The sequence below is a fragment of the Rhizophagus irregularis genome, chromosome 11, assembly GCF_026210795.1.
Source record: "Rhizophagus irregularis chromosome 11, complete sequence".
Classification (NCBI taxonomy): domain Eukaryota; kingdom Fungi; phylum Glomeromycota; class Glomeromycetes; order Glomerales; family Glomeraceae; genus Rhizophagus; species Rhizophagus irregularis.
The window spans coordinates 1,356,325-1,378,635 of record NC_089439.1 but is presented as its reverse complement, the minus strand read 5'-3'; the positions used below and the strand labels follow the sequence as shown (position 1 = coordinate 1,378,635).

Here is a 22,311-nt window from a genome sequence, read left to right as displayed (position 1 = left end):
CACTAGTGAGATGACACAAAGCCTAATTTCGTTCGTACACGAATCAACTTTAAGAATAGAGAGGAAGACATTTTGATTGTCGTATTTATCATTGAAAGCTGCAAAATTTAATCTCGTATAATGAACAACAACACTGGAATGAATTATAGATATCAACCGAATGGAACCAATATCAACTTGTCATCAAAACTTTGGTTACGTGATCAATGGGGTCTCTATCTTCAGATTGTAGCTATAAGTTTATTTTTCTAGCTATCTCTTGTTTTCGTTTTATGATATGGATGTATACGTCGAGGACAACCGAACCATAACGAACGATCTAGTTATCGCTCACAACTGTTCCTAATTATTAGCTTGAGTTGCATAACTTCGATACGGTATTGCCCTAATCAATAATGTCTTTGGTCACGAAGAACGATCTAAATGATATCATTAAACAATGAATTAATGTTTGTCAGTTAAATCTTGATAGGGCAATGATAAACGAAAAATCTTGATATAAAAATTACTTTCTGTATGTTCTTTTAACTATTTTCGAATCCATATTCGCAGTGGGACTACAATTCTTTTTAGTTCATGTTCGAGGAGACATTTTTCTTTCGCTATTACGAAGTCTATGTTACTGGACTGAAGCCAACTAAAGCCAAAATAAGAAATTCATGCCTGATTTTTTTGTTTCGAGGAATATTTGGATGAGATTCATTGTTGTAAATATTTCGATCGACTAGCGAAAAAATGATCAATATTGTACGACCAAGGTGGACCTATCGTATTTGGGTGCCCTGATTGTGATGATTGGAACCTTATCGTGATAATTGATGGACGGTTACACATGCTACTTAATTTGTAATATGTATATAGGTCTTTGTACCATAATAAAAAGGTATAATATTACTGATATCTGACTATTTTTTCGTGAATTGCTGAACATGTCGTCGGTCCTATAAAAGGAATAAAATGAAATCTTATCATAGAGATTCATCAGTATCATTTATCGTTTAAGGTAAAAACCCTTTAGATATAATTAAATGTCACATCCAGAAATAATCGACGCAAAAACTAGAGGATCGTATCCAGCACAGTCTATGCAATTGACGAACTTTGACCAATACGAACATATCCTGGGCGATAATCATATTGTTGACATTAATGTTAAAAAACACATCGAAGATCTGAAGGGCGCATTAGTCTTCTCAATTAATTGAAAGCATTACAAAAACTTACAGTAGTAAACTCTCTTTACTACTAAAAAATATGGAGATACTCTCAATCGTAGACTGCCCCACATGTTACATATTAAAAAGTCAACGATTCTTTATTACACAACTATTTGCATATTTGTCAAAGATAGATACATCCCGATGGTTATTTTATTAAAATGATTATAACAGTTACAGTACATAAAAAGTTAAAAAACGTTATAACTCTTTAATATCATATTCCTTTTGATCGCTACCATCTTTGTCACCGGATGAATAAATCAAATAATTATCAACTATTTCTGTGGGTTCGTTTTCATCATACTTGACTGGTTTAATTGTGTGACCGTCTACGATTTTGTGAAGAACAGAAGCTTCATGTTCATATAATTCTTCTTTGTTCCTAAATTCTTTGTCACACACGGTACACCAATCTGCTTTTCCTAAAGTAGAAATTTTGTCATGTTAATAAAAACATTATGTTTGATGCACTCGAGGTGTTATCACATATTGTATACCTAGAAGCTAGAACAACCATATGGATATCATCTTCATTCAGATTGCTAAAATGCTCCTTAATTCTTGATATAGCATATCGTATTTTTTCTCCACCAAGAAGGCTCTCAACAGTCTCGTCATCGTTCTTAAGTCTCTCAATTTTTGTATCATTCATAGGAATTCGCACAGTTCATATTTGAATGCCAATAGCTGCAATATCTTGATACATTGGTCTTAACTCCCACAGGATTGTTTTTTTAAGATCGTAAATACTTTCGTTCTTATTTATGACAGTCTTGAAAAGACTACCAATACCTAGGTCCTTAACAATACCGTTGAGAGATCCAAAACTTATAATTCATTGTATTCAAAAAAAATTTAGAAAGCGTGAATGTAAATTGAAGATCAGATGGATGATCATTGGTTATGACATAAATTTTGATTTTAATCATTCGGATCTTAACGTTAAACTGAAAATCATAAAAAATGATTTTAATTCATCAAATCGTCAAGCTATAATTAAAACACTAGACTCGAAATATGATTCATCAGCTCTTTACTTTGGTATTCCTATATTAAAAAATAAGTTGGATTCTTCAAATAATTCTCTTATCATTGGACATCATTTTTTTAATAACGAAAATGAAATAATTGGATCATATATATTTTCTTATTGCTTGAAAAAGAATCATTTTATTAACTTACCTAATTTTACATTTTATACATTTATTATCTCAAACTATCCTAATTCTGATAATTATGGAATCTCACCCTTCCAACATATTAGTATAATAAGTAAACTGCTAAATTTTATTAAGTTTAATTCTTTAAAGCCAACCCCAAAATTTATTAGTTTATATACTACAAAAAACAAATATGGACCAATTTTCTTAAAACAAAAAACCAGTGAAATTAAAATTAAATATATTAATGTTAATTGTGATCAAGATGATTGTATCTGTAAATGCAAGAAATTAGAAGATAACTTAAAATATGCTTTCTTAGATCCAAAAGATCCAAATTAAGGTAATATTCATTTTATAAAATTAAAAATCGAACAAATGTATTTCTATCATTAGAAATAAAATCTTGTAATCTTATATTTTTATACTATATAGGTCGCTTATAATATTACACAATTCAAGAAAATGTGTTTATTTATGTAATTTTGAATATTATTTATTATTTATAACTAAAACTAAATATATGTATTTAAAATTTTTCGTAGCTTTAGCACAATTATAGAATTAAATTTTTCATTGTTTTTCGTGTGTATCTAATATATTACTTTAAGGTTGGGAAATTTTCAGATTAATAATGATGTATGAATGCAAATGTATCAGTCTGCTGCATAAAAAGCTTTAAAACCAGAATTTACATAAAAATACTATGCTATACTACACTCTTTAAATTTGAAGCACAACTCGTAAAAAAAATAGTACCAACTTTACAAAGATTATCAAATAGTACAAATGTTCCAATAACATTAACTTCGCTTAGTTCTTTTTTTGCCCTTCCATATTTAAAACATTTAGAGCACAACTAATTGAATATGTCATCCAATATCATGGTCGCCGGTAATTTGGATGAATTTGAGAAAATCAGAATATGTAACTTTTTTACATCAGCAAGTTTGAAAAGTGTTGATTCACACCAGTATACGCGTTGATCAACACTAGCTAGTTGTTCAACACGATTTACAATATTAATCAACACCCGTATACTAGAGTTTACCAACACATAATGTTAATATACGTGTTGTTCAACTCTAATGTATAGTTCAACACATTATGCATTGTTGTTCAACACGCTGTATATTAACACATACTATATATATATACGACTATTTTAATTAAATTAAATTATATTTATTTTTACTCACCTTAGGAATCGAACCAAACACCTCCTTATACTATTAATTATCTCACGATCTAACCACTGTATCGTACAATTAAATTAAAACTTTTTAAATAATAAACTTCTAAAATAGTAGGCGAATAGTAGGTGAGAAATAATTACATTATGAAAAAAAAATCTATTTTTAGATTTTTAATTAATATATCACATGACTATATTATCACATGACCTTACATTTAGACCAATCATGATTAAGTATTTGTTATATATATTATTGTTGTGATGTTAGAAACATAAGTATTTCGATTCATTCGGATATTTTCGAGTTACTTGCCTTCTACCGAATATTATTTTGTCAGTTTGTAAATTACATGAAGCTTAGATAGGACCAAGGAAAGTATACCAAGTTAGCTATTAATGCTTATTGAGTACAAAAAGATAAATTATCAAGATGATAAAATTAGACCATAAAAACTAGTGCCAAAACCACATTTTATTCATATATATATCGTAATAATGTACAAGCCATAAATATGAGTAACATTTTGATCATAATTTCTTAATAATTTCTTAATAAATCTTAATGCATGTTTGTGATAAATTATTTTTTTAGTTGCTCGAGAGTCGATTTTGTCTTGATAAATTGTAAATATCGACGGTAGATTATTTAACATTACAATATTTTCGATGGAACACGAATATTTTTGCAATGTTAGTTGTAGTAATTACTACTAATTAATGTAAGTTTTCTAAAAAAATTTTTGATAAATCGTATTCTAATTCGCTAAAGGCATTGTTTGAAGTAGATTTTGCGTCGAAGATAGAAAATTTCCTTCTAATTTATTTACTTTACTAGGAAAAAGGTTGATAGAATCGCTTGTTTCTTTACAATCCAAACAAATCTTTGGTATTTCGCACGTTTTTTGTTCATGATTTTTTGATGGCATTATAACGAAAGTAAAAAAAGTAGGATCAAAACTTATTATTTGTTAAATATATGGGGGTTTTATATAGTTTTATTTCATTTGTATAGTGATACAAGATTACAAGTACATCGGACACGGGAAATATTTTGACACTCTAATTCTTGATTCGCTAGTCTACTGTAAAAACAATTTCCATACGTTAATGGTATCCGTAAAAAAAAACCCGGAAGACTATTGGAACGCTAATTATCAACACGTAATTTCAATAATCAATTGTTTATGTTACACTAATAAATTATATGATAAGAACTTTATACAGAAACTTAAGATAATGTAGTCAAATTTAATTGATAGCAATAATAAGTCATGATCCAATTATGATTTATTTGTGAATCAAACTCTTTGTAATAAATTTATTTGGCATGTTTTAGTTTTATTGTGCACATTCTTAATTAGAAATATAACGGAGAAGATAAATCAATTTACTCTTATTATTATAAATAAAGTTTATGATTTGAGTGAATCGGAATACAATTTTCCTTATTATAAACAGTATAAATACTTATTATTTGAACTTTTATAGCTAATAAATATCAAAGAATGCATTTATACATACAGTATTTAATATTTAATAATTCCTTATTTATCGGAATAATCGTGTTCTCGAAATAATCGTTCATAAATGATGATTTTTTTTTTACTAAATAAGTAAATTGTTAGAAATCCAGAAATTTTCAATATCTGTAAATATAATCTTTGTTGTAAAGATTAACAGTAATTGAACGCATCTAAAATAACAAAAACACAAATGGCGGTATTAATTATGTCATTATTTTTTTCTTTGCCATACAATTCCGATATTCTCAAAGAGGAAAGCAAAAAAAAAAGCAAAAAGAAGCAAAAAAAATTTTATGCATATTGTATATTTATTTCTTTAAGATACGTAATATTTTCCTTCGTTTTATTTAATAAAAAAAATGCCATTAAAAAGTTATGAACCGAAAAACCACCCGTATCAAGTTCATAAAATGAATCTAAATGATAACCGAAAAACTAGGAGAAGGCAACCTAAATAATAAATATTGTTCCGACTGTAAAGAAACAGACGATTGCATCAAACTCTTTTCTAATAAACTAAATAAAATAGAAGAAATTGTTAACGAATTTCATAAAAAATGTCCAAAAAAAAAAATTGAAAAATGCTCTATTTTTAACGCAAAATTTACGCTAAATAACGTTCCTTGTGAATTAGAGTATGACTTATCTCAATTTACTTTAGAAAATTTACAAAGTTAGTAAGCTTTACGACTCAAAATTGCAATAATTCTTCTGATAAAAATAATTAATTTCAAAACACACACGTACATTAGGCAAATCTAGAATAATATTTATATTTAGTTTTTATCCCCGTCAAATAATACGCTTTCAAATATAATTATGATTATTCAACTTCGTTTTAATTGATTTAATTATCGACAATCAAACGCAAACAAATTTTTTTTTTCTCAAACCACAAAACAAATTATAATTCTTAAGGATTTTACTGTAAGATCTTATGTATTGTATATAATAACACTAGGTCGAATTTTAATTTCCGATTATAATAAATAATCTTGGAGAATGCTATCAATATGTAATAGGAAAATAAGGGGAGGACTCTTATTATTAACAGATGATCGTCATCTTTTTGATAAGTGGCTTTTTGTGTAACTTTTGCGATTAACATAAGTGGCTGCCAATTTAATCCGAATTGGTTAATCCCGTACATCATGAGATAAGATAGACTTTTATTGTTTTCCAAAAAAAAAAAAGAAAAAAAATTTGTAATTTGCATAAAAACTATATGGTCGAAGTTTAGTTTATTTAGTTTAATTTTTGCTTTTCAAATTATCTTGGTTCCTAGATTGTCTTTTAATTATTACTTGTTGTTTGCTTTGAATGGACAACGACTTATAGTACTATCTACGTATTATAATCTCTTATTTTACTTTAACCTTCCTAAATGAAATGACATCTTAAGTAAAATAGTATTTTACTTGGTTTATTTTATTTTTTATATCGCCCCATCATGGTTCAACTTCATAACTCTCTATTTATTTTTTAGATAAAATAACAAGATAATCTCTTTTTTAAAAATGAAATTACGTTGCAATTACTCAAGTTGAAACCAAGTAGGTTCATTTAGTTATCAATAAGTTATAACTGCGTTAAGTAATTTTTCAATAAACGTTTTTACTTTTTCAACAGTAAAAATTTCATAACTTTACGTTAGTGATTTTAAGATTAATTTGTAATAAGGTTCTCTACATTTTACGTTATACTCCAAGATAAATGGTAATATTTCAATGGAGCGTGACTATGCGATTATATATTTAATAAAACATGCATCACTGGCTAGTAATGACCCTAATTTTTTTACGGACGTTAAAAAATTCCTTTATATTATTATAGAATACCTTTCTCATGAATGTAAATTTATTTATGTTGCTTAAATTATTAATTAGAAATGTTCTTGAGTTATGAATAACAGTTCATCGGATTCAGTTATTTAAAAAAAAATCGGGCCGCGATCTATAGTTTATCCTTGAATGAATACATATAAATATATACACATATGCATTTGTTGCTTTTATAATAAATTATCGTGAATTGTTCTTTACAATTAATCACGTGCGAAAAAATTTATTTTATTGCGCAAAGAAATAATGATGCTATGATATAATTTGACAACCGAAATCGATAAATTGTATAAGATCAATTTATAATACGCTACGGACAGATTGATGAGTAATGTTTTCTTGAACTCACCAATGATAAATTATCGAAGGTTTTTACTCTCATAATGCTTAATTTTGGCCCGGATCCTTTAAAAAATTAAAGAAAATTTGTTGCTATCGGGGAAAACTATTCAAAAATGTGATGTACTACTAAGTATGTTTGTTGTCATTTGATTTTAGCGAAATAAAATTTATCGGTATCACACGAATTGTAAAATGTTCGTATTAGGTTCTTTTTCTAATTATAATTTAAGATTATTACTTTTCTATTCATTTTATGTCTAATTCAAAATTTTGTTAATCAAAAATGTACATGACTGGAGTTACACAGTCTGATGAAGTCAAATAAAATTAGTTACACAAGTTACACACTCATTTATAGAAAAACAGCGTGTTTCACAGTGTTAAATTGATTGGCTAATTTTGCCATGAGTTCACAAGCAGGGATTTATCTATTCCGGATTATACTTTCCGAATCTAGAATATGACTAGATCCTCCTGATCCGTTAATAGAATATTGAATCTAATAAAAAATAAATAAAATTACAATCAAAAATAATTTATACTAAATTCTTACTAATTAATAAAAATATTTACATCACTGAAACAAGCCGACCAGCCAGAAATATTAAAAATAGTAGCCACTCCATCAGGTGAAGTTTTTGGGTACTCAATAGGAAAGGATGAATAAATGATTCTGGAACTGAGAGATATTTTGTAAAAAAGACTACTGGTTCTTCCTCTTCATTTAGTTTTCAAAATATTAGATTTTAAAAGCTATTCTTTAATAATAAAAGGATATTAAGGAACTCGTCATCCAATATAGTTTCTTCATCAGATATAGCTTCAATATCTGAGATATCTGAAAGAATAATTGAATTCATTTTAGATATTATAATTAATATAAGGACGTGACAGTAGGTTTACTCACAACTGATTTGAGACAAAAAAATGGACTAAACAAAAAAGTTACTGGGCTAATAAAATTTAGTATTACAAAAATTTTCATTCACGTAAAAGCCAAATCAAATTATTTAAAGCTGAAATTTCTTTCAAATAAAAAAGAGTAGATATACAATATATTTAATTATAATTTTATATTTAATATTATACAAGCCATTAAAATTACAGTTTTCAAGCGGTATTTTGACGTTACTAAAAAATTTATAAATTGAATAAATTAAAGTAGCAAAAAGGAAAAAAATTTAAATGGAACCTTTATATTTATATAGATTATATAGAAAAGATGTTATGTATAGACACCTATGTATGTAGTGTATAGTGATGTGCACTATACGTTGATTTTGTGATTGTATGACATGACAAACATATTTTTTGTACGTATGTACACTAACCATACGTAATTGTTATATGTATATATAAATGTATCCAGTGCGCAGCATATGTGAACCGGCAAATTTTGCAAACAGGGCCGCATTACGGCATTATGCACTAACACGTGAAAACAAAGTGACGAATAAAGGCGTGACGAATAAGTTTTACTCACTCGAAAAAAACTGTCCCTCAGATAATTATAAACAGTGAAACAAGGCTCGGGCGTGACGATGTGATGAATTAAAAATAGATCACGTGACTGTGCAAAAATTGCCAGTGCGGCTGGGCTAGTACTAGTGTAAACAGGACTTCCCTAGCGCAGGGTTGGGAATTGTACTAGTACAGTACTAGTACAGTATAGTACAGTACTAGTACAGTATAGTACAGTACTAAGTACTGTACTGCTAGTACAGGTGTACTACCACAACTCTGCCCTAGCGTAACCTGAAAAAAATGTCACGAAATGGCCGGCATTACGCAACTTGACTAAAATTAAGTGTGGCGCACATGTGACGAATAATGTGTGATGAATAAGTTTTTACCTACTCGAAAAAAACTAAGTCCCTCAGATACTTATAGAAAATGGAAGCGCAGTGGGATGTGACAGTTGGAGCATCCTTATCCTGGGCCACGGTCCAGATGCTTATCCTAGACCAGCAAATCTAATTGGATGAGATTGTTTTGTGTAACATTTGTCTTTAAAAAAAAACACAATTCGCATTTTTTAAAAAAAAAGTTACGAAATGCCTTTTTTTAAAAGCATTTAATACTACCGTTTTAAAGTAATATGTCATTTAAATTTTGTATTTTGGTATGAATTTTATTAAACTTTATTAATACTAAATAAGTAAAATTGCATATATAACTTTATAAAAAAGGTCTTTACATTATTTTTTACTGTAATATTATTATTAAAATTATTTTAACGTTAATATCAAAACAAAAGTACAAACTAATATTATATTAGCTTTATAAGTAATGTTATAAATGTGTAATTTACAACCTTTTTTGAACAACTTCGCTTAACCCCAAAGATTTTTTTAAAAAAAACACTTGATTTCCAGAATAATATCAATATACTGTATCATAAAACTCTTCAAAAAGAAAATAAAAAACATTTAGTATTATCATAAAACTACAATAAATACAATTAAAATTAAATATACAAACTGAAATGAAATATGAAATACTAAGTACTAACATACCACAAAAAAGAATAGAGAAAGATTGAAAGATAGGAAGAGTGAAAGATAAAATAAATTATGCCGGAGTTATGTAATAAAAAGTGCTGATTAGCCAATCAAAAGTTGATTAGTCCAAAATAAGCATCTGGACCGGCGGATCAGATTAATAATGGTGACGGTTGTGACAAAAAATGTCACGTGATTTTTCGTGACATTTTTTTCAGGTTACGCTGGGAAAGTCGTGTAGACAGGACTTTCCCAGCGTAACCTGAAAAAAATGTCACGAAAAATCACGTGACTTTTTTTGTCACAACCGTTACACTCCACTGCGGGAAAATCTTACCACACCACCCTCGGTTATACAGTGACATTTAGCGTCACATTGTCACGTGATATCCGCGTTCGCATTTTTTATATTTATCTGAGAGACAGTTTTTTTTACTAGCCTGATCCTTATTTGTCACAACCTCGGAAATCACACCCCAACAAATATTTTGTGTAACCGAGGGTGGTGTGGTAAGACTACCCCCCACTGCGTTTCCATTTTCTATAAGTATCTGAGGGACTTAGTTTTTTTCGAGTAGGTAAAAACTTATTCGTCACACATTATTCGTCACAAGTGCGCCACACTTAATTTCAGTCAAGTTGCGTAATGCTGGCCATTTCGTGACATTTTTTTCAGGTTACGCTAGGGAAGTCTGTAGACAGTTACTGCGGCTGCGCCTTATCATTTGTATTTACGTGCGTTTGGTCTCTTATTTCATTCATACGTACGTACGTTTTGATTTAATATTTATTATTATTTATTTGCCATGTATGTATGTACAGTACACTCAGTGCAACCATACGTACATAGCGAAATTTCACCATACACTACACACAAGGGTCTCTATACACTACATGTTTCCTAATTGCCCATTTATATAGAAAATAAATTGTTCTTGCCTACACCAAAACAGATAATTATTACTTTGATAAAGTTTTAACAAATTTAGTTAAATTACAAACATAACAGTTTCACAACCATTTTATTATTGATTCACGTAAAAAAATAAAAATTTAAATTAATTTTATTTTAAATAAAACTTTGATTTCTCTGAGTATATTGACTATAGGAATGTTGAAAGTATTGAAAAATCTTTATCTGGGTCGTCAAAGCTTGCATCTTGGAATCAACAACTAGTAGTCGGCAGCAGCAAACAAAAAAAAAATTTAAAATTATCTTCTAAGTCCGAGAAGAACTTTGTATATACTAAACTAATAAATTTTCATTTCTTAAATTTAGAAAAAATAAATTTATATTTTTTTAACAGAATTTCTATATTTTTATTTTATTTTTACTTTTAACGCTATTTATAAATATTTCTTGTAATTAAGTATTTATATATTTTGGAACGTTAATTACAGTATATCATGTGATAGTACGCGTTGTTAAAATATAAAGTTTTTTACTTCAAATCGCCGGAGGTCATCACCGCATTAATAAATACGTTTTAACCTGTTTGATAAAACGAAAAATATATTACACGAAATATGTAATCATTGATATTCTGTGATTATTTTAAAACAATTTTTTTTGTTTTATATCTTATATATTCAAATTATTCATCATCATAACGCAATGGGCCATCTTTACATATTGCTGAATAAATTGTAGCAAAGTCATTTTTGCATATTTCTTTAATATCACTAAATTGATTACGTTGCACTTATTCAAATATCTTATTTTTTAATTGTATTCTTTAATGAAATTATCAATTAATTTATTGTTGCTTGTCCAATTTGCGAAATTTCTTCTAAATAATCCATTAGACATGATTCACACCACTTATGTCCAACATCTACATATTTTTTACCACATTCTTCACAATTTCCATCTTGAAGAACTATAGTGTATTCATTTTTGTTTGGATTATAAGATATCCCATGCATTTTAATATTATTACTATATTTATTTATATATACATCATCATCGTCATCGTCATCATCATCATCATTAACTTATCAAAGGTGAAAATATTAATTTTGTGATTTCCATCTATTATCTTAATTTTGTTATATAAATATAAAAAAACTCGTATCTCGATATTAGCCATATAATATTTTTGAATTTTCTATAATGAACAGTCATGCGACTATATACTAATCCAGGCCAAATTTATAGTACCAGAAATAATTTATTATGAATTTATAGATAATTTCTTATTATGTATAATATTTTAAACATTTTAAAGCAACTTTTTCATTATGATTTCTTGTTAATTCTTTTTTATCAAAATAATCACAATATAATGGGCCATCCTGAATATATTTTAGTAACACCATCATTCCCTAATTCTTTAATATTAGTGAATTGATTATATGGTATCCATTCGCATATGTCATTAGACGACTTAAAATTTGATTGTATTTCTTGAATTAAATTATCTATCTTTTCATTTCCACTAATCCAACTAGTAAAATTTCTTTTATAATCATTTATTCGACATAAGTTACACCATTTCATCCAATTTTTATAATTTTTACCACATTTTTCACAATACACATCTTGAAGAACTATAATATAATTTTGGTATCAGGATTTTGAGATATTCCATATATTGTATGTATATACCTTTCAGTTAAATATGCTTTGACCTATTAAAAAAGAAAAAATTATTATTGTATCGAAAAAATTTTTAATTTAATTAAGATTTTTACCTCATTCAAAAAATTCATTCATATGATCTTGTGAGTTGTATAGATATTTTAAAATAACTTTTCATTTGGTGTCTTTTTATATTCATTATGCAATGGACCATCTTTCCATACTGCTGAATATATTTTAGCAGAATCATCGCCTAATTCTTTAATATCATTAATCTGGTTATATGGTATCTATTCAAATATTATATTTTTCAATATTATCTTTTGGTCCATTAATTTTTAATTGAATTTCTTGAATGAAATCATCTTATTACTACTGGTTCAGTTTGTAAAAAATGTGATTTACACCATTTATGTTATGTAACTGTGTACTGTTTACAACATTTTTCGCAATATCCAGCTTGAGATATTCCATTATTACTGGTAAAATGGGTTGTCAAATAATTAATAATACATGTACACCATTAACACTTGCACGCAATGCAATTAAATATTGATTTTTGCAATTTTTACATTGCCAATACATGTTATCTGATATAATATTTTTATTGTTCTTACAGGTGTAAATTTGATAGTAATTCTTCTACTGAATTTTGGGCATATAATTATTGACATACTGAGGATAAAAAAACTTTCCTTTTTTGGGGGTCGGAAAAATTATCCATTCAACCGGTAATATAGTAAATATACAGGTTTTTAGCTTGGAGACCAAAAAGCCTGTGCAATATGTTTAACTTTAATTGTAGTATATCTAATTTAAGTAACCATTGTCACATGGTACATTCATCTTTAATATGTCGTATGTCCGCCTGACCAATTTTTCTGATCAATTCAAGTTTGTTTATCAATTTTCGTAAACTTAATATAAAAAATAATTATTGTCAAATATTTAATATTATTATTCCTGTATAACTTTTTTTAACAACTTGCAATTTACTATTGATGTGTTGCTTGTGGTCCAATGTAAATCAATACTATTAGAAGTCTAAGTCATTAAAATTAATTATTCCTTATCAATACATTACTCCACTTTTTTATCAACTCTTTTGCATTAAACCTGATTTTTTAGGGTCTATATTGACCTGTAAGAATTGTTATTGTATTTAGTATTTGATCTGTTATATATAATTAATTTTCATCCCTTTTAAATCATTTTTTGGAGTCAGTGTTTTTGTAATTTATATGGTGATATGAGGTCCCGAGTAATAGAACTCGGGTCCTGTATAATGGCCTTAATAGGTAAAGATTATCCAATTAAGTCGGACAATGAAGCCTTTTTTTGTCTTAAGATTTCCACATGGCTAAGTAATTTCTGTAGATCAGCAAGTATATTTTTCCTCCGCAAAAAATTTTTTTTTTTCTAAATAAAAAAAAAATGAATTATTCAAATGCCCTCCGAAATTTTTCAAAGATAGCCTGCCCATTTATTAACAATAAATTCATAGTTCCATCTTCCTCTCATATTAGTAAAACCCTAATTAATCCGGCCACAGAAGAATCACTTATTCAGGTTGTAGAAGGAATATCAAGTGATGTTGATTTAGCTGTTAAAGCTGCAACAGATGCTTTACATTCAACATCATGGATATCATTAAGTGGAGCTGATAGAAGAAATATTTTACTAAAAATAGCTGATGGTATCGATAAAAATTCAGAAGAATTGGCTTTAATTGAATCTTTGAACGTTGGAAAACCTTTAAAAGATGCTAAACTTGAAGTCTCCGAATCTGCAGAATGTTTTAGGTATCAACCATTAAAAGATCGTTATTATCAAATTTAAAATTTTGTTAAAAAAATATTTTTTTATATATTATAACATTCTAATTAATAATTTCATAAATTTTCAATAGATTTTTTGCAGGTTATGCGGATAAATTAGCTGGTCACACCCTTTGTGTAGATAATAAATATAGATTATATACCATTAGAGAACCTGTTGGAGTATGTGGATTGATAACAAGTTTTAATTATCCTTTATTATTAGCATCATGGAAATTAGCACCAAGTTTAGCTTGTGGGAATGCAATTATACTTAAACCAGCACCACAAACTCCATTAACTACTTTAATGTTAGCAAACATAATTTCTGCTGAAACAACATTACCACCAGGTATAATTAATGTAATACCAGGAGATGAAGTAGTTGGAAAGAGTATCACTAATCATGAAGGAATAGATAAATGTAGTTTTACAGGATCAGAACAAGTTGGAAGAAAAGTCCTTTCCGCTTCTTCATCAAGTAACTTGAAAAAAGTTACGCTTGAATTAGGAGGTAAAAATCCAATGATTGTTTTTTCTGATGCTAATGTAGATAAAGCTGTTGAAGATGTTTATTGGGCTACTTTTTTAAATTCTGGACAAAATTGTAGTGCTGGTTCAAGATTATTTTTGGAAAAAGATATTCATGATGAATTCATAGATAAATTACGTAAAAGAATTGAAAAGACTAAAATGGGTAATCCATTAGATGAAACCGTTGATCTTGGTCCTTTAATTGATCGCACACAATTTCAAAATATACAAAAAGTTATTAATGATAAAATTATTGGAGGTAAATTATTAATTGGCGGGAAAAGATTTGGTGATATTGGATTTTTCATTGAACCTACTGTATTTTATAATCTTGATGATTCTGAATATCTTTCTCAAGAAGAAATATTTGGTCCTGTATTAAGTATATTAAAACCTTTTAATACGATTGAGGAAGTTATTAAAAGAGCAAATAATACCAAATTTGGTCTAGCCGCTGGTATTTGGACATGTAATTATTTAAAAGCTGAAAAGGTTGTAAAGGAAATTAAAGTTGGTACCACTTGGGTAAATTGCTATAATTTAGCTCCTCCTTGCTTACCTTTTGGTGGTAATAAATTAAGTGGTTTTGGCAAAGAATTAGGAGAAGAATCCATTAATGAATTTAGCTTCATAAAATCTGTCACTTTTTCTTTATAATATATTTATATTATTGAATAAAATATATGAAATATGATTTTTTTGTGATCTACTGTATATTACGAACTATTTATCATTTGTGTAAATTACTAAAGATTCATGATGGACGATAAGGATCAAATTGACCCTAATTTTGGTAAGGATATCAGTTGGTCCCTACTGTCACACCCAAACATAGGAGCCAGGATTATAAACTAACTTTTCTTTACCGCAAACCTGTGTAATCAAAACTATACTAAGCAGAAAGTGCATAATAAATAGATAATGGTCTATTACTATCTTTCTTTGATTACAAGCAAATCTCTTGTAAAATGTTTGATTTAGCTAAATATTCTCTGATAAAATTGGTTTCACTTGACATTTTTGTATAAAATTATTAATATTGTTATTTCAGTTGAAAATCAGTTTTTATAATTTTTTTGAACACAATACTCCATAATTAAACATTCAATTTGATAATTTCATAAATTCTTTTTGTTTCTTTATTATTAAGATTTAAAGTAGTTATAATTTTTTATTTAAGTTGGTTTATTATTCTGATTTTTCATCTTTTGTAAAAAATTTATCAGCAAGTATAGTTTGTTGTCTAAACTCATGTCACTTTTAATTATTTTGAATATTAAATCTAATTGCAGCAATAATTTATTCTTCTTGAATGTTCGCCCATAATAAAATTTCTAAGGTTTCATTCAATTAACATTAATTAATGAATTTAAATAATGAAAATATAATTGAAAAAGAAATTCGAACACAATGTATAAAACGAATATAAGATGAAATTCTAATAAACGATAATTAGCGATATCCTATTAATCAATATATTGATTGTTTCATGTTTTCTTCACGATTCATCTTATTTTTAACTTGTAAACTTGATAACTTCCTATAATATGATAAATTTATTAGGAATTTCAATTCAAATAATTTGATATTACAAATTTATGTATTTATGTTAATAAATATAAGTAAAATAAATTCAATATATTCAAATATACAAATTTAAGTTTACCACTAAAATATATTAGCTGTAGCCTGTTATGTTGCAACAAGATTAATTTATACCAATACACTGCTCTATAAACTTATACTTATAGGTTTTTTCCTTTTTCTGTTACAGGCTCATCTTTCTTTTAAATATTTTATATATAATTAAAAATTTATATTAGAGGATGGAGATAACAAAGAAATTACAATAAAAAAATGAAAAATAAAAATTAGTAGCTAAAAAGTTTTTTTTATTAGCATTATTCAACGTATTAATAAAAAATAACCACTAATTAAAAAGATTTATTTTTTGATTCGAATCAAAAAAATGATTAAAAAATTTAGCAAAAATAAATAATACATAAAGAAGTTTCAGAAAAAGTAAATAATATAAGTAACAATATTAAAATTATTTTTTTATATTTTATTCTATTTAAATAAAAAATTATTTATTTTATATTTTATTCTATTTAAATAAAAAATTATTTATATTATATTTTAATTTATACTAATAAAATCACACAAAATATATTAGTTATTAGGCGACACAAAGTGGTAAAAATGGTTTTCATAGTCCGGCCGGGTCAGTTTAGTTAAGTCTTAAAAAAAAAATTTTTTATATTATTACTATGCCGGGTGAGAATTTTTTAAAAATTGAAAAAAAATTTCGCATATAAAATTTTTGAAAAAAAAAAATTAAAAGCCAGGTTGCCGGGTTATTGATGAAATTTTTATATTATGAAAACCATAAAATCAAGTTTGTATGGCTTAATGTAAAATTATTTTTAAAATTCCTTAATTAATCAATTATGGTTAATAAGAATTTAAATTGAAGAGCTAATGCTTTAATAGATTACAACATTCATTATAATATGGCCAAATAAAGAACATAAATTTCTAAAGCAAATAATTATTGATAATGAATCTTTGAAACTGCAGAATAAAACAGAAGTGATTGAAAGAATATTAAACGTTACAGCTTAACATTTGTTAAAATATTCATTATTTTTATATTTTATATAATTAGTTACTAATAACAACAATCTTAATATTACTAATAATGAAATCATATTACAGATAATGACTTACATTGAATTTCTATGTCATACTTGTATTCAAGGCTATGAACAATGTCTAAGTAGACATGAAGTATGTCATTTGTCATTTACTAAGTAAAGTTTGAAATTATAGCAGACTAAAATTAGTAAATAGCTAATGCAAACCAAAATTATTAGATATTCGGCCAGCATTAAAATCACATGACTCAAATGATAATTGTATTTGCATGATATGTAACATGTCATTATTACCAATTATTTTATTTATGCAATTTTCTTTCGCATAATAATGATTGGAATTTTAATAAATGTTCAATAAAAATGTTATTAATATTACTGCAAAATTTCATATACGAAATTACACACATTTTACACATTTTACATATACTAATGATAATATTAATTAAAATTTATTATCAATATTTATTTATATAATTATAATGAGTCACTGCAAAAATTTTTTATTCTATCCTTTGGTCAGATTGACAAATTTTTTATGCAATGATAGTTGGACTGACAAACACCAAGTCATTTATTAAAATTACACATGCTAAATTTTTTTTTACACTGGATATGTCATTTCAAGTCATATTACATATAAGTATCTTTTTGTATTTAAGATCCCTGTATGTTAGGATATTTTTTGTTCATCTTTTTTTTTTTTTTGTTTATTAAAAAAATTTTTCTAAATTCAACAAAGTATTTAATAAAATAATTATGAGTACAAGTGAACAATATCCTGGATATAAGAGTAAGTAAAATTTTCCTCAGTTAAAGTATATTCTAATTCTACTAACTTTCCTTTTACTTCTAGCTATTACATCTTACTTGAAGGAACGAGAAAATTGCCAAGAAAATTGGTCATATCATGGGTTTTTGCTCTTTCACCATGATGATATTATTGCTTCATCATCTTCAAACAAATGGAAGAAACTTAACAATTTTTGGATGAACAGCTTTTTAAAGGAAGCAAGAAAACTAATCATTAATCAAGAAATTTACAATGCTATAGAAGAAAAGGTGCGTTTTTTATTTAGCAAAAAGAGGGCAAATCCTTAGTCTAATGCATCCTGACTTAGAAGCTGAGTTAACACACTTGGTAACCAATCCAAGTTCTTAATTTGGGTACTCAAACTTTGTAAAAAGAGAGAGTAACTTCTTATCTAATGCATCCTGACTTTGGATCTGGATTAAAACACTTGGTACCCAATCCAAGTTCTTAATTCAGGTGTCTGAAATTTGTATTGGTAAAAGTCTGCTTGTTCTGGAGGAGGAACAGGCTATGTACCTTCTTTTATCATAAATAAAAGTTAATACGCACAGCTAATAATCTTTCTTATAACAGGTAAATAAAGAACAAACACGTTATGCAAAAGAATTAGAAATTTACTGGAAGGAGGTGATTACAGAACTAAATAAGGTTAGTCAGTATAATATAATAAATTATAAAACTTGTTTGGCGATTATATAATTTGTTAACAAATTTTATTATAGAAGGATTCTGTAAAGCGAAAATTTGAAGAGGAAAAGGAAAATCTCAGCCCACAATCAAAAAAGAGTCGATCTACTATTACTCTCTTTTGCATGGTTCAGGGAAATGTTAATAATGCCTTTTCTATCAATATTAATAAGAATAAAACCATTAGTGAGCTTAAGAGTTTGATTCAAAAAGAAAAATATAATGATTTTGCTGGTATTGATCCTGATCAACTTAAACTCTGGCAGGTTGAAATTCCTGATGAACACTATGATGAGTTAGTTAATCTTCAATTATATAAAAATAAAGAACTTCTTGCAACAAAAAAAATAAGCAAGTATTTTATTAAAGACCCTGTTGATGAACATATTCATATTATTGTATCTTTACCAGAAACTACTAAAACTAGGCAAGAGTTAGAGTTGACAGAATTGGAGTTGATAAATAAAGTAGCAGAATTGCAGAAATTATTACTTAAGAAGTCTATATATGGTATGTTAGTTATATTAAAGAAAGTTTGTAATCAAACACTGATTTATATATAATTTATGATTGTAGAATTCAATATCATAGTTAATCCAAAACGTACAAAGGCATCCAAGTGGATTGCAAATATAGAACAAGTAACTCTTAAAGACCTTAAAGAATTTATATTTGCTTTATATCAATCTCCTGAACTTCAGAAAGATGTTGCAACACTTGCCTTTTCATGCAATGATGAAAAATATTCTCCTAAAAGTGACTTAGAGTTTCAAAATATGCTTCAATTATTTGTATCAAAAAACAGCCTCAAATTCACTGTATTTATAGAAACATCAATATCCTTTTCCTCTTGGACTTTTCCAAGAGTATGTTGGCTATATAAGCTTAGTGAAGATAGTGATCCATCATTATCAGTGTTTTCTCTTTTTAATTGTGGATTCATAGATTTGAATGATGAAAAGTCACAAGTGATAATTAAACATCTTATGACTGATTTAAATTTTCGTTTCAAAGCTATTCCTATAGGAAATGAAGCATCAAAAAGTCAGTATGTTTGTTCATATCTTGTAGCTATTGCAAATCTTTTTGAGGATAAATTTAAGATTTGTCCAGAAAAAAATGTCTCAGGTTTAAATGGTCATGGACCTGTAGACTTTGCTTTAATTCAAGTTCAGACTTCTAGAATAATTGGTATTACTGAAGTTAAAGATAAAGATTTTCAACAAGGTGTTGCTCAGAATGCAGTTCAATGTGAATCAGCTTTATCAAGTAGTAAGAAAAAGGTTTTTGGTATTATAACTGATTCTGAAAAATGGTTTTTTTTGGAGTGTTCACTAGATAATGAAAGAAAACCCAAGTTTAAACTATCAAAACCAGTGGTCATTATATATGGAGATGAAGATATGGAAAATCGGGTTAAAAAAGTTCTTGGTCATATTGCATGGTTGTTAGAGGAGGCTCAAAAATTGAATGAACTAGAAGATAAGAACTAATATCCATATTAGAAGTGTATACATCAAAATTTAGTTTCATAATATTGTTAATTTATTTTTGTGTAAATTATTTATAAATTATGTACTGTATGTATGTTTTTTTTTACCAGATAATTAATATACATCATATATCACATAAAATTATTCATTTATAAAGATATAATCATCAATCAAAATTAATAATTTGTTAGTTTGTCCCATAATTTGAATAAAATCTTCACTAATATTTCTTATAAATTTTTAGTGCAAGTGTAAGTTTTTTAAAAAATTTTATTCTAATTCGCTAAAGGTATTTTTTAAAGTAAATTTTGCGTTGAAGATAGAAAATTGATTATTCTTATTCTTTTTTATGGGATTTTTATAAAATTATAATTTAATTCCTTCTAATTTATTTACTTTGCTAGAAAAAAGTTAGATAGCATCACGTTTTTTGATCATGATTTTTTGATGACATTATAACGAAAGTAAAAAAAAGTAGGATCAAAACTTATTATCTGTTAAATATATGGGTTGCTATAAAAATAGGGTTTTATTTCATTTGCACAGTGATACAAGTACATCAGACTCAGACGTTTTATATCTCCAGTATTTAACTATCTAAATCAGTAATACCTATAAATTCTACCTGATATCGATAGATCGGATCTATCATTATTTAAGCTAAAACTTATTCCATTAACGTGACGAGTTGTACGGTTATATAGTATTAATATCATTTTATAAAGAAATACGTATTCATTTATTTAAAAATTTGTACGATCAAAATTTAAATCTATACTGTATATACCTGTTCAATGGATATTAAATAATGCACGAAATATTCAAAGAAGAATAAGTTTGTGTTTTACGGAAAATTGGTTTTTTTAGGTGAAACTTTAGCCCTTAATTATATAAAAAAAAAAATTAATAGATAAACAACAACAACAAAAAATAATCCCGTGTTAAAAACAATTCCGATTATTTCGATTATTTTTGTATACCGAGTTTTTGGGTTGTACAATAAAATTAAGGAGCAGTGGAGTATTTATCCTACTATCAAAACGCGTCATTATTCTTTACGCGAGTAATAAAGAATGGAAGAAACTTCAGTGAGATCCCAAAATTACTTGCCAAGCACTTTCTATGGTTGCATAGCAATATAGATAATATGCGAATGTATCAATAAACCAATAAATTAGAAAAAACACCTGAAAAAACTTTTTTTTTCTGAAGATTTGATTCAAAAAAGACATGTGAATCACAACAACTTTGTTTAAAGACTAAAGACGAAATTTATGGTTATAATTCAAACTTTAGTCAAAATTTTCATTGTTACTTTGTGTAAAATGTAATAGTGCATATGATAGACAAAGCAAACTAATAAAGAGTGCAGAATCTACTCTATCTATTGAAGAATTTAAATTTAAACTAATTGTAAAAAAAAAAGAATGGTAGTTTACTTCCAGCTAAATGGGTTACAATTCAAGAGAAAGAATTTGAAGATTTTTTATCATCATTGGAGGTTTCAGCATGTAGGAGATAACTCAATTGAAGGTCCAGGAACTCATTTGGAAGATGATGGCGATTTTAAAGAATTTATAAATATATTTATAATCACAAAAAATCTATGTCTGTTTATATTACAATGAAAGAAATCACGTTAAAAAAAAAGAAGAAAAGATAGTGATCAAAAGACAAAAGGTAATAATAGATTTAGCTAATTATTGATTTCGCTATAATACATTTTACTTACTAATAAATTTTTTATTTTATTTATTATAGACATCAGATTCCGAATCTGTTGATGCTGAAATTATTGATTTCAAAAAAGTAAAAACTAAAACACCAAAGACTTTAGATCCTGATGATTCTCATAACCTGTTCCTTTTAAAAATAATTTTTTTTAAAAAAAAATAAATAAATATATTTATTAACAAAAATAAAATGATTTTAAAAAATTAATTTTT

At 26.8% G+C, this 22,311-nt stretch overlaps 2 protein-coding genes across 2 annotated transcripts; both read left to right on the top strand.

Moving 5' to 3' along the window:
* Window positions 1-13,797: 13,797 nt before the first annotated feature.
* On the top strand, window positions 13,798-15,420 carry OCT59_002839 (uncharacterized protein; the record flags this gene model as incomplete). The annotated part of the gene is made up of 2 exons (XM_025309573.2): window positions 13,798-14,165; window positions 14,273-15,420. 2 exons carry the CDS (start codon window positions 13,798-13,800, stop codon window positions 15,369-15,371), a joined length of 1,467 nt encoding a protein of 488 aa, XP_025168531.1. The 3' UTR covers window positions 15,372-15,420.
* A 2,710-nt stretch (window positions 15,421-18,130) lies between these two features.
* On the top strand, window positions 18,131-20,365 carry OCT59_002838 (uncharacterized protein; the record flags this gene model as incomplete). Its single annotated transcript, XM_066145215.1, has 5 exons — window positions 18,131-18,164; window positions 18,228-18,433; window positions 18,759-18,833; window positions 18,908-19,382; window positions 19,449-20,365. The coding sequence occupies 5 exons, from the start codon at window positions 18,131-18,133 to the stop codon at window positions 20,363-20,365; spliced, it is 1,707 nt and encodes a 568-aa protein (XP_065995958.1).
* Between the last annotated feature and the right edge of the window lie 1,946 nt (window positions 20,366-22,311).